Raw genomic sequence first — 13,404 nt, 5'->3', positions numbered from 1 at the left:
CGTCTTTGTCAGTGCTTTCAGTCAGTAAGAAGACTAATATAAATAAAGAAGGTTGGTGCTAGAGAGACAACTCTGTGGGCCTGATGCTGAGATAGGAGCAAAGCAACAAAAAGAAGTAAGTTTGCTCCTCGACAAACCATGTAATAATGTAATGGGTGCAAATTAATTTACTGACTGCTTTTTCGTGTAGCACACAGTACTTTATAGCTTTATTTTTCTACCAAAATTTAAAGTTGATCTAGGACATGCCCTATCCCAACTATAAACCTGTCCCCACATTTTAAATGTATCTCCCCCTCCAATGCAACATGGTTTTTCCAAGGTGCAAATTTGCTCCTTTTTTTTGCTTTGCTTCAAACTCAACACCCAGCCCAATATGTTCAACTTACTACCATACTAGGTGAATCTGAGCTGTGTTTCCAACATACATTTACCTCCTCTGCATCAACCCTTCCAGCACTTTTCTTAAGACAAATGTTTAGGCTAATGCAACCAGTTTGCAAATAGGTTTGGAGTATCCCCATTACCTTATAAGCTGTGTGTAATTATTTTGGTAGTGTAGCATGTTCTTCCTTTCAATGTACAAAATAATGAAATATCTCTTAGTTTAATTTATTTTTGCATTGCTTGTTTATAGATTTCATATAAGGTATTACCGCTACCTCCTGGCTATGGTGTATGCTATATGGGAAATCAACAGGTCACCATATATTCTGCCAAATATTACACTTGGTTTCAAATTGTATGATACCTGCTACAATCAAGTTAGATCATTGATGGGGACATCCTGGATCTTATCAGGGCAAAAGCAAACAGTGCCAAATTTCAACTGTGAAACAGAGGGCATGCCAGCTGCTATAGTTGGGGACATGACTTCTAAGGCCTCAATACCAATGGCCAGAATTCTTGGACTGTACAGATTTCCTCAGGTAAGTTCCTACAAGATACTGATGATTTAAGAAAAAAGTTAATATGTCTTTTGATGCAAAATTATGTAAACAATGTGATTCTGAAGTTACATATTTCAAACATTCTTCAACACCTTTCACTTAAACACTAAGGGTCTGAGTCATTATCAAAAGTAACGCCAAAAAAGGAGTGAATGTTCTCTGGGGCAAACCATGTTACAATGCAAGGGGTGCACATTAGTTTATTATTTTGCACATAAGTTAAATACTGACTGTTTTTTTTCAAGAACACAAATACTTGATAGCTTTATTTTTATACTGAAATTTAAAATTGATCTAAGACATGCCCTAACCCAACTAGAAATCTGTCCCTACATTTTAAATTTACCTCCCCCTAATGCAACATGGTTTTTCCCAGGTGCAAAGTTACTCATTTTTTATGCTTTACTCTCCTTAATGACTCAGGTCCTAAAGAATGTGGTTGCTCCTATTGTAGGCGTTAGTGTTAGATTATAAGAAAAGCTGGTTCATTTGCATGTCAAGATTTTTTGTGGAAATATTTACTCTAGGTGGTTTAAGGGCCTGGGTAGATCAAGATGTTCCAGACAAAATAAGATATAGGTACAATACTGATCTTGGTTATGTAAACATACTCTATGCAAAATTGAAATGTAATTTTTGCGGTATGGAATGTTCTATTGAAGAGAAGGACATTGGGGGGTCACACATACGTATTTTGAGGCATCTCCTATTTGACTTGAGAAAACAGTGTCTTGTTAGCCTGGCAAAATGTCTAAATTTGTTCCTAACTTAAAAGGTGGTGATCATTTGAACGTGTCCACTATTATATTTTGCATTCTATTGAAGAAGTACATTAAAGAAATTGAAAACTACACCCTTTTATATATTAACACATTTCCATTTTCATCCTAATATATTTAAAATTGTGACACTTGAAATAAAGCCAGATTCTTATTGTTATGTATTTATTATACATGAGTAGCAAACATGCAGTATAGTAAAGTAACAAAAGAAGAGGTCAAATTAATTAAGGAAGTAGTGTAAATGGGACAGTGGGACATGTTTTGTCATAATGTTTTACAAAGCACCTAAGCAGAGGGACTTCAAAACGAATTGTGCATGGACTTATCTATAGGTAAAGGGAGTACGCAATTGCAATTGAAAATATATGACATCCACCCATATATTTTTCCAGTTCCAAATGACCAAATGTTCCTTACTTAGGACATACACATATTTAATTAGCAAGTTTGTGACCACAGAAAATCGTATATGTCAGTAAAATTACCCATTAAAAACTATAAAATGCCCTAAACACGTGTCCAATTCTGTACCCCTTCACTAAAATGTCTCCTGCCAGTCTGACTATAATGAAGAATCTGTCATGTGTTCTAGGGCTCCATACTGGAAATTGCAGAGTATATTATTGGCAGATAAATGCCAGCTTGACATTAAATGACTAAACTACTGTCCCTGCATTCCTGGAATCAGAAATGGTTCTGTTTGTGATTGTAATTTGTAATTTAAAGTAAAAAGGTAACACACAAAGCAATGGGAAGCCATAATTTGACATAGTTTGCCAAGGCTTCTTTAATTGTTTATCATTTCATCTAGGCTGTCCTGATTCAATATATGTCTTGTCAAGTTGTCCTTTTCCTTTAATATGTGTTTCCTCATCCTTTCTCAGTTGTTTTGAAGCATGAATACAATGACAAATGAAATGAGCCTTTTGGGAAGAATTTTAAAGGCTGAGTTAAAATTGTGCAAATGTTCAAAACAAATCTTTGGAATTGAGAATGTGATAAAAATCAACAAGTTCTGAAAAATGTCTACATATGTTCTCTAAATCAGGACAGGTGTTCTATGTTGTTTATGTTGTTCAGTTAACTAGCTCAGTTATTGCATGAGAAATGCATCACAGACAAAGTCATGCTAAATTTTTAATTGGATCAATATTGGTCTCTAATTTGAAATGTTGCATCTTTTTCTCTAATTAGATAAGTTATGCTGCAGCACATCCAATCCTCAGTGATAAACTACAGTTTCCAGCTTTCGTTAGAACAATACCCAATGATGACTACGTAATTGTAGGAATGGCAAATTTGGCCAGTCACTTTAACTGGACTTGGGTGGGGATCATAAGCTCCGATAATGAATTGGGAAGATCAGGTTCTCAGTTGCTAACCAAGGAGATTGAACGGCATGGAGGCTGCATTGCTTTCCTTGAAATCCTTCCTATCTACAGCTCCATGGAGTCAGTTTTGCGCATCGTAGATGTCATCAAGAACTCAAAGGCCACAGTCATTATTGTGTATTCCACCATGGAGAACCTTATTCCTCTTATGGAGGAGGCCTCGTTTCACAATATTACAAATAAAGTGTGGTTTGGCTGTGGCAGCTGGTCCATCACTTCCGACTTCCCCAGAAAAGACATTTTAACAACTTTAAATGGCAGTCTAGGTCTGTCACCTCCAAGTGGAAACATTCCTGGTTTTAAAGAATTTCTTTACAGCATCCACCCATCTAAATTCCCAGATGACATCTTTATTAAAACATTTTGGCAGAATGCTTTTGGTTGTGTTTGGCCAACAGACAATACTGCTAATTATACATTTTCAAAAATTTCTGAAGACCAAACCCTTTGCACAGGGAAGGAGAGATTAGACAGTATTGATCCCACTGTATATGCTGTAAGCAAATTTGTGTATACCTACAAAATTCACAATGCAGTTTTTGTGATTGCCCATGCTTTACACGAGATGCATTCCTGTATACCAGGACACGGACCCTTTCTCAACAGATCCTGTGCAGACATTTTTAACTACCAACATTGGCAGGTACAGTATAACACATAAGACATATTGGGCCAAAATCGCTCTGCGCATGCCCAGAACCAGGTGAGTAAACGCAGCCCTGTCCGCTCCATCTCCGAACACAAAGGACACTTACTTCAGCCTACGATTTTGGGGAGTGAACGGGGCATTTGGCCATAGTCAATACACACTAAGGGTGCGCCAAACTCAAGCACATGCAGCCACGCCCGATCAAGCGCCATACATCTCAAAGTTAGCTGTTTTTCTGCCGTATCACTTGCTCTTGCATGCATGCTATAATATGTGTTTGCAATCAGGGGCAACTGTAAAAATGTATTTTATGTTCAGTAGACATTAACAACATCGTAATAAATGTATTTCATGAACAAAAAAGCTAAAAAAAACATAAATTATTTTTCTATTGCTGTTTGATCATTAATGCCTTTATTATTAACTTATGACATTTGTTCTTTATATATATATATATATATATATATTTTTTTTTTTTTTATTACTGTTTGACCATTAATGCCTTTATTATTAACTTGTGACATTAGTTCTTTATATATTTACAAGTTAACCCGTGCATGATACTCATGCATTCTAGTCAAATTAAGCTACTTAAGGTGTTAAAAAGGTTCTTGTCGTGCATTTGGGCCTAGCCCAGGCCTCCTCAGGGGAAGAGCGTTACTTCCCGACGCAAGCGCCCTTTTTTGACGTGGTTTTGTCCACATGTCACCACCTCATCATTTTTCTCCATCACCTCATCCTTCATCTTCATCACCACATCCTTCATCAAGCTACTTAAGGTGTTAAAAACTCCCCACTGTCACCCCCGGCAACCACCAACCACTCCCAACTGTCACTTCTCCTTCAAGAAATATATAGTTCAGTGTATAACTCTGCCGAGCAGGTGGCGCTGCAGCTTGATTTTTTTTTTTTTTCACACACGCCACTAGGGATTTATATAGTAGATTTTTTTCTGTCCGTTCCTTTTGTGAATGTACAATCCATATAGACTTTGGACATATCGTGCAGTGTCTTGTGTAGTAGAGCACAGCAGACCTACACTCGATGAATTTGGGTGTTTACAAAGCCCAAATACATGCGTTTTAAACTAAATGCAGTTTGCGCTCAGTATGCGTGCCTTGAAGAATCAGGCCTTTGTGTTAATATGTTGTGTTGATGATTTGCTTTAATAGATAACGCCAATCTATTCCCCGTTCTTAATATCTTAGGTTCTAGTTCTTAACAAAAATATACAATGTATTTGGTTAAAATTTTAACCCACATCTATTAACCGTCTCATAACCATATATAATTAGATGAATGTCTATAGAAGCTCTTGTATAGTTATTTTAATACCAAAAGTTAGAGGAAGCACTAGATATGCAATAAGAGAGTATGGAAATAGGGCAAAGTCTTCTAAATCTATTCTTTGGGTTAATCCTCTTTTATATCACAATACACTTTAAAAGAACCATACACCTCTAACCATTCTGCATTCAGTACGTTTAATATGGTGTGATAGGCGAGTACAGGTTTCATCAGTAAGGAAAAAAGTAAAAAATACATATATATTCTGCACTTATGAAATAGTTAAATTATTGGGCAGCAGGATGACTTAGTGGTTAGCACTTCTGCCTTACAGCACTGGGGTCATGAATTCATTTCCCGACCATGGCCTTATCTGTGTGGAGTTTGTATGTTCTCCCAGTGTTTGCGTGGGTTCCCTCCGGGTGCTCCAGTTTTCTCCCGAATTCCAAAAACATACTGATAGGTTAATTGGCTGCTATCAAAATTGACCCTAGTCTCTCTCTGCCTGTGTGTGTTAGGAAATTTAGACTGTAAGCCCCAATGGAGCAGGGACTGATGTGAATGAGTTCTCTGTACAGCGCTGCGAAATTAGTGGCGCTATATAACTAAATGGTGATGATGATGATTATTTGAAAAATCACATTTTTTTCTTTCAGCTCCTTCACTACATTAAAAAAGTAAACTTCATCAATACTGGAGGGGAACAAATATTGTTTGATAAGAATGGCGATATACCCCTTTACATGGATATCCTTAACTGGCAGCTCTATGACAATGGTAGCAATCAGTATGTCCACATTGGCAGCTTTGATGCACGTGCTCCTAAAGGCCAGGAACTACAGATGGAAGAAAGAAAGATTGCCTGGAATAGACACAGTCATGTAAGTTTTAGGAATCGGCTTGTTAGATATTCACATATATTTTTAGGACTATTTGTAATCAGTCGATGTTGCATATAAGATAGAACATTATTCGCATTTACAGTATTTGGTTGAAAAATGTATTCTCTAATAAAAAAAATCATCTAGGGGTATATTTACTAAGCTGCTGGTTTGATAAAGTGGAGATGTTGCCTAAAGCAACCAATCAAAATCTAGTTGTCATTTATTAGTACATTCTACAAAATGACAGATAGAATATGATTGGTTGCTATAGGCAACATCTCCACTTTTTCAAACCCGCAGTTTAGTAAATATACCCCCTAATGTTACGTCTTTACTTGTACAACTGGAAAGAAATTACATCAAGAGTTTCTATCTGTGTCCAAGTGCTTGTGTTAATTTCTGTTATTTTTAATTATACTATATACATAAGCCTAAAGCTTGTATAGAGAATGTAGTAAACCTTTTATAGAATTAAAAATCAATGAGATGAAATTAAGAAACCATGAAACTAAAAGAATATACAACCATGTCAGTGTTCAGCACCTTGTGCTTATTTTTTGTGAGTTTACCTTATTAATTAATCAAACTTATTACTGCACATAGATATACAGATATTTAGCTACTCACTTAAATTGATCTCCCAATCTATTAATTATAGTTATCTTTGGAACCAATTGCTGTGTGTTATTCAATATGTAAATGAAATAAAAATTCCTTAACAATGCTGAAATGGTTTGGTATATTTTTGGATAAATAATGTTTTATCCTTACCTCCAAATCATATTCCGGTTGAACGGCAGACTTTATTTTAGATCAAAGTCTCATTAACTCTTTTTTACTCCTTGGGGTATATTTACTAAACTGCGGGTTTGAGAAAGTGGAGATGTTGCCTATAGCAACCAATCAGATTCTAGGTATCATTTATTTAGTACATTCTGCAAAATGACAGCTAGAATCCGATTGGATGCTATAGGCAACATCTCCACCACAGTTTAGTAAATCTAGCCCCTTGTCTTACTTGTTCTATCTCCTTGACTTTATCCACACTTCATGGTTCATTACATTGACTTGCTTGATGCAACTTGTTTCAGCCCCCGATATCGGTCTGCAGTAACCCTTGCCCAAAAGGCTTTAGAAGATCCTCTGGTCAAGGGCAAAAGATATGTTGTTTTGATTGTGTTCCATGCTCAGAAGGAGAGATCCTCAACCCAAATGGTATGTAATATTAGATATTTTATACGCAATTATGTATTGTATATGATTTTTATATTTAGATAACCTGAAGTATGTCTTTGCGATCAACAACTATTATCCATTTCATCATGGAGTTTTTTTTAAAAATGAGTGACATAGTACAAACGGTTAGGACCTATTGCATGTACACAAATGCACATTGTATGCATAGGAAAATAACAAAATATAACTTCAGCAAAGCACACGTAAAACAGAGTACATCACAAACATGTTATGCTAAAATCCCCATTACAATCCCTCTGTCTTATTTGGGCATACTAAAAATATTCTCAATAGGTAGTTGTAGATTAAGGAAAGGAATCTACAAAGGACAGTGCTACTTGTAAAACATGTGAAATGCTTATAAAAATTTGTACTGTAATATTAAAATGATCTTAAGGAGTAAAAATATTGTGCGACACACAAATGGAAAAATGAAACTATTTTAGAAACATTTAGTACAAGGGAATTGCTTGATTAGGAAATTCACAATGCAAGCTACTATATTATCAGTCACGTCCAGGTCCAAGATGGTCTTCACCTATGACTGTCCACAAGATCACCCTGAGTCAAAATAGCAAACACTATACTGCGTGTGTACAAATAACAATGTCAACATTATAAAGTCAAATAGTTATAAAGGTTAAAAAAAAGCTTTAAACCGAAACTGGTCATAATTTTGTATGTGACTTTTAAAAAATAAATACGTTTCAAGAAATAAGAATCTACAAAGTGAAACAATAAAATTTTGTTTGATACCTTAAAACATGTAATAATCAATTACTATAACTTTGTATGAAAACAAATACATGTGTGGTCATGAATGTATAAATGGACTAGAAAATTTATTCATCGAATAACCATTGCCTACAGAGTATTGGGAGCTGGTGGTATTTTGTTGGCTCAACCAAAATTCATGAAAATGAATCTTTCAAACTCCAGTCTATAAATTATCTAGGGACCAGTAATATTGCCAATGCATGTGCCAAAAGTAAGTAAAAAGTACTTTTAACCACAGTAATGTCAATACTTTTTGCTGAACCAATAGACTTCCTTTTCATGTATATTGGTTCATCCAGCAAAAATGGCTGCTTCCCTTGTGTGTACAAAGATTACAGCTTCATTTTAAGAGTTATGTGTTACTTTTTATATATATTAGTATTTGCTTTTGTATTTTTCCTCAGATGGCGCTGAATGTCTCACATGTCGAGAAGACCAATGGCCAAATAATTCAAAAGAGAAATGTGCACCCAAACCCATTCAGTTTCTTGCTTACGATGAGTTTTTGGGTTCCTCCCTGGCTTTCATCTCAATCATTTGCTGTGTTCTCACTTTTTCTGTGCTTTGTTTGTTTATCATTAAACATAAAACACCCATAGTTAAGGCCAACAACAGAGAACTTAGTTATCTGCTTCTGGTCTCGATTATGTTTTGCTTCCTGTGCTCCTTAGTATTCATCGGACGACCCAACCTGATAACCTGCATGCTGCGCCAAGTGGTGTTTGTAATTATCTTCTCCATTTGTCTATCAGCGATACTAGCCAAGACTATCACTGTCATCATGGTATTCAGTGCTACAAATCCAGATAGTAAAATTAAAAGACTTGTTGGACTGAGAATTCCTATATACATTGTGCCTTCCTGTACAATGGTCCAGATAGTCTTATGCTTAATATGGTTATGTAGTTCTGGTCCTTTTGCAGAGTACAATATGGTAGCAGAGATTGGAACTATAATTATTGAATGCAATGAAGGATCTAAAGTATTATTTGCATGTGTCTTGGGCTACATGGGACTCTTGGCTTCGATCAGCCTTCTTGTTGCCTTTCTAGCCAGGAATCTCCCTGACAACTTCAATGAAGCCAAGTTTATCACTTTCAGCATGCTAGTGTTTGCCAGTGTCTGGATTACATTTATCCCAGCTTATCTAAGCACCAAAGGAAAACACATGGTCGCAGTGGAGATATTTGCCATCATATCTTCCAGTGCTGGGCTCCTTGTGTGTATATTCTTTCCTAAATGTTACATTATTTTACTGCAGCCAGAAATGAACAATAAGAAATATATAACAGGAAGAAAATGACCCAAAAATTAAGCGGACTATGTAAAATGACAAACTTTTTTTTAATTATAATGATTAGTAGACTACACAGTGAGAATTGGTTTTTAATTAAAGTTAATATTTTACTTTAGTTACCATTACCCTTCTTTGCATCTATGTTTTACTTGCTGGATTACCCATTGTTTGTCTTTACTGTGCAGTCATTTATAGCGTATCTCAGTTACAAGAGTATTGCAAATATTGTTTGTCTAATAAATTATGTTTCATTAAATTGTTTGTTGGTTTGGTGACTTTTATTGACTATCATCATCATCTATTTATATAGTGCCACTAATTCCGCAGCGCTGTACAGAGAACTCACTCACATCAGTCTCTGCCCCATTGGAGTTTGCAGTCTAAATTCCCTAACATACACACACAAACATACTGAGGGAGAGACTAGAGTCATTTGATAGCAGTCAATTAACCTACCACTATGGTTTTGGAGTGTGGGATGAAACCAGAGCACCTGGAAGAAACCCACACAAACACGGGGAGAACATACAAACTCCTCACAGATAAGACGATGGTCGGGAATTGAACCCATGACCCCAGTGCTGCGAGACAGAAGTGCCTACCACTAAGTCACCATGCTGCCCGTATTTCAATAAAACATATACATTCTATTCAGCTCTGTGTACACAGATGTTGTCAGGTGCCATTTTCCTGACACGTCAAGTTTAAAATCCAATATAAAATCTAATACAAAATCAGTATATGGCGCTTTGAATGAAGAAAAAACAAGAAACAGTTGTTTATGAACTGTCAAAATGTATGCAATTGTCAAGTTAGCTTAACTGTTTGTCATGTGCAGTTCAATGTGTATGCTTTACAATCCAAATAAGAAGAAAAATTGATAGTGAAAACAGGTGTCAGGATTCACTAGGATGAGTGGGATCCTTCTGTTCTGCCTGGGATTGGTGGTTCTTCACCCAGAGGCGCTGAATCTAACAAAGTGGAAGGTTTTCACCAGAGGTTCCCGCAAGGGAATTAGGGCTTGGCAGCTTCCACCCTGCAGGTCGCGGCCCTCTAGGGGAGTTCCCAGTGAGCAGTGATAAGGAACTGAGTCGTTTATACAGAGGCTTCTTAAACCAGTGCAATATTTATTTTTACATGCTACCTACACAGTTCAAAGATGATACGATGAAGATCTTCTTCATAATTAATCTCCTGATAGGGAAGCCCTAGCCTGGGTCTCTTCTTACATTGAGCAAGACAGTGCTATTCTGAAAGATCTGGATTCTTTTACGTCCGGTATGGGGCAAGTTTTGATGATCCTAACCGATGTGCCACCGCTGAAGCTAAACTCCATAGACTGCGACAAAGAAGATGCTCGGTGGCTGAGTATACCGCTGAATTGCGATGCTTGGTTTCATACACGACATGGAATGATTCTGCAAAACAAAAAGCCAGTTCCGTCGCGGCATTTCTGAGCAAGTAAAGGATGAACTGGCCAGAGTAGACACCCCTGATGATCTGGATGATTTTATCCAGCTGTGCATTCGTATTGATCAAAGGCTAAGTGAGAGGAAAAATTAAAGATTAAGAGCGTTCGGTATGAGCAGTAATTTGCATCAGTTTAATAGACCTACAGTGTTCAAAGCTGCACCATCAGACAATCCAAGCATCTCTCCCGAACCAATGCAAATTGATGTAATGAGGAAACCACTCAGTTTTAATGAGAAACAAAGATGTCGGGAGGAGAATCTTTGTTTAAATTTGGGGTGATCAAGGACATTATGCCTTCACTTGCCCAAATAAGATTCACCAGACCATCGCTATGACTGATTTTAAGCAAATGGACTCCAAAGAGTCTATTCAATCCAGTTCCATCTCGCAATCACTTAATCCCTTGGCTCATGAAAACGGAGATTCTCTGCCGCAACAATCACATTTTGTTCTCCCAATAACGCTTTCATCCGGGTCTCTTTTAATTTTCAGTCTGGCTATGCTTGACTCGGGTGCTGGTGGGAATTTCATGGATATCACCATTGCACTGGAAAACTGCATTGAATCAAAGAGTAAACAAGCTCCTGTAAATCTGGAGACTGTAGATGGATCCCCTTTGTCTTCTGGGCCAGTAACTCACGAAACAATCCAGCTAGAAATGAGTATTGAACCAGGGCATCAGGAGGCTATAAGCTTTCATTTGATTGCTTCACCTGAATTTCCCATAATACTGGGAATCCCCTGGCTGTCTACCCATAATCCTTGTGTCAACTGGGATACTCACACTTTATCCTTTCCTTCTGAGCACTGCAAACTAAACTGCCTGTCTAGAACTGTGGTATCTGTAGACCAGCAGGTCACCGAACTTCCTTCTAAAGATTTGAAATTGCCTTCGCAATACAGTGAATTCTCAGATGTCTGTGATAAAAAGAATGCAGATATATAACCTCCTCATCGCCCTTATGACTGTCCCATTGAGCTGTTACCAGGATCATCCATACCTTTTGGGTGACTTTATTCTCTATCCAAACCGGAGTTAAAATTCCTTAGGGAATTTCTGGATGAAAACTTAAACAAAGACTTCATTCGCCATTTTACTTCTCCTGCTGGTGCTGCCTTATTCTTTGTTGAAAAGAAAGATTCTATTTAACGCCCCTGTATTGATTATAGGGAACTCAATAAGATTACAGTCAAGAATCGTTATCCACTCCCCTTAATTCCTGAATTGTTGGAGAGGCTACAGAAGGTAAAGATCTTTACAAAGCTTGATTTACTTGGTACCCTAGACCTCTCGCCTTCATATCAGGGTTGCTGTTGATGTTTCCCCCTGGCCTATCACACTGGGTAGAGATTCTTGTAGTAGGCAAAGACACAACTGTTAGCAGGGGGTAACACTGCCCCCTGATCCTAGATGGATCTGCAAAGACTGATAAATCACATTCAATAATTACCATTAGGATGTAATATATCCTTTAACCTTGGAGCTAACGCAATTTAAGGTTTAAATTTTGTGTCAGACATTTAAACTATCTCAGATCTCGGCTTCACATACTGTTAATGCACCTATACAAGTGACCACGACCCCTGTTTAACATGTTATGAACTCCGTCAGAACCTACCACCCCCCGGGCAGCACTGGGGTCTATAGATTTAGCCCCACATCCAAGTATGTCCAGTTCCTTTGGAGCAAAATATTTAAAATTGTGACATTTGGATGTAACATCAATATATGTTACATATACAATCATATGATAACCGTACCATTAGTACTATGTCTACATGACATATAAAACATAAATTTTATATAGGGTATTAATATTTTATACTCCAATATTAAACTCCAGAATTAGAGGGAGACCTTCTGGACTCTGGAGGGACCAGTGTACTGTTCCGAAAATAGTGCTTACCTGCTGCAAGGTGGGCAGGGAAATAACACAATCTGGCACCACATCAACATGCCTTGAAAAAGCCTAGCGAAACGCGCGTCGGCATTGTCGCTGTGTAAACTCTCTGATCCAGTTTTATTTATGACTCAATGGCATATTTAATAGGCTCCATATACCCAAAGGTAACGGATTCTCAAATAGGCAGCTAGCAATACACTCCCCGTAACTCTTCCTGACTATCTTAGAATAGAATCAGTGAATGCAAGTCTTTTATGGATTGTGGAGGGGTTCAGATTAGTGGAGACTTGTTCAATGATCATTAGACAATATCTTTACTGAGGGGAACTTTTTCATACTTAGTGGAGGAAGATATAGCATTGTCAGCCAGATATTACTAAATATCTTGATTAACTAGCCAGGGCTGCGCTGATGCACCACGCCTCCGCTACAGGAGACACTGCCAACAATAGCCTTAGTGCAGGACATTTAGTATAGATAGTCCATGCAAGGCTCATTTAACCCATTGTAGATGATATTAAGTAATGCCATTGACTTGATGATCTCTGAGTGGTCTTTATTATCAATAAGACCTACTATCTCCCTGGATAATCAAATTGTGAATACACAATAATCACAACAAGGGGGATTTCTGAGTCTAAGGAGAAAATACATAGCTACAGAGGACCCACTATCATATGGGTTATATCTATAGCTACTTAATTATATACTCCTCTGGATGAAGAGTGCTTTCAGCGTATCTTATCTCACGCTCACGTTATGCACAATAGTCAC

The 13,404-nt window shown here is 37.3% G+C and overlaps 1 protein-coding gene across 1 annotated transcript; it reads left to right on the top strand.

Moving 5' to 3' along the window:
* The first annotated feature begins 650 nt into the window (after positions 1-650).
* On the top strand, positions 651-9,259 carry LOC142108351 (extracellular calcium-sensing receptor-like). The gene is made up of 5 exons (XM_075191980.1): positions 651-929; positions 2,927-3,766; positions 5,716-5,940; positions 7,035-7,158; positions 8,361-9,259. The coding sequence occupies exons 1-5, from the start codon at positions 672-674 to the stop codon at positions 9,257-9,259; spliced, it is 2,346 nt and encodes a 781-aa protein (XP_075048081.1). The 5' UTR covers positions 651-671.
* The last annotated feature ends 4,145 nt before the right edge of the window (positions 9,260-13,404 follow it).

The sequence above is a fragment of the Mixophyes fleayi genome, chromosome 12, assembly GCF_038048845.1.
Source record: "Mixophyes fleayi isolate aMixFle1 chromosome 12, aMixFle1.hap1, whole genome shotgun sequence".
Lineage (NCBI taxonomy): Eukaryota > Metazoa > Chordata > Amphibia > Anura > Limnodynastidae > Mixophyes > Mixophyes fleayi.
The sequence above is the reverse complement of the archived record's forward strand: the minus strand, read 5'-3'. Positions and strand labels throughout refer to the sequence as shown.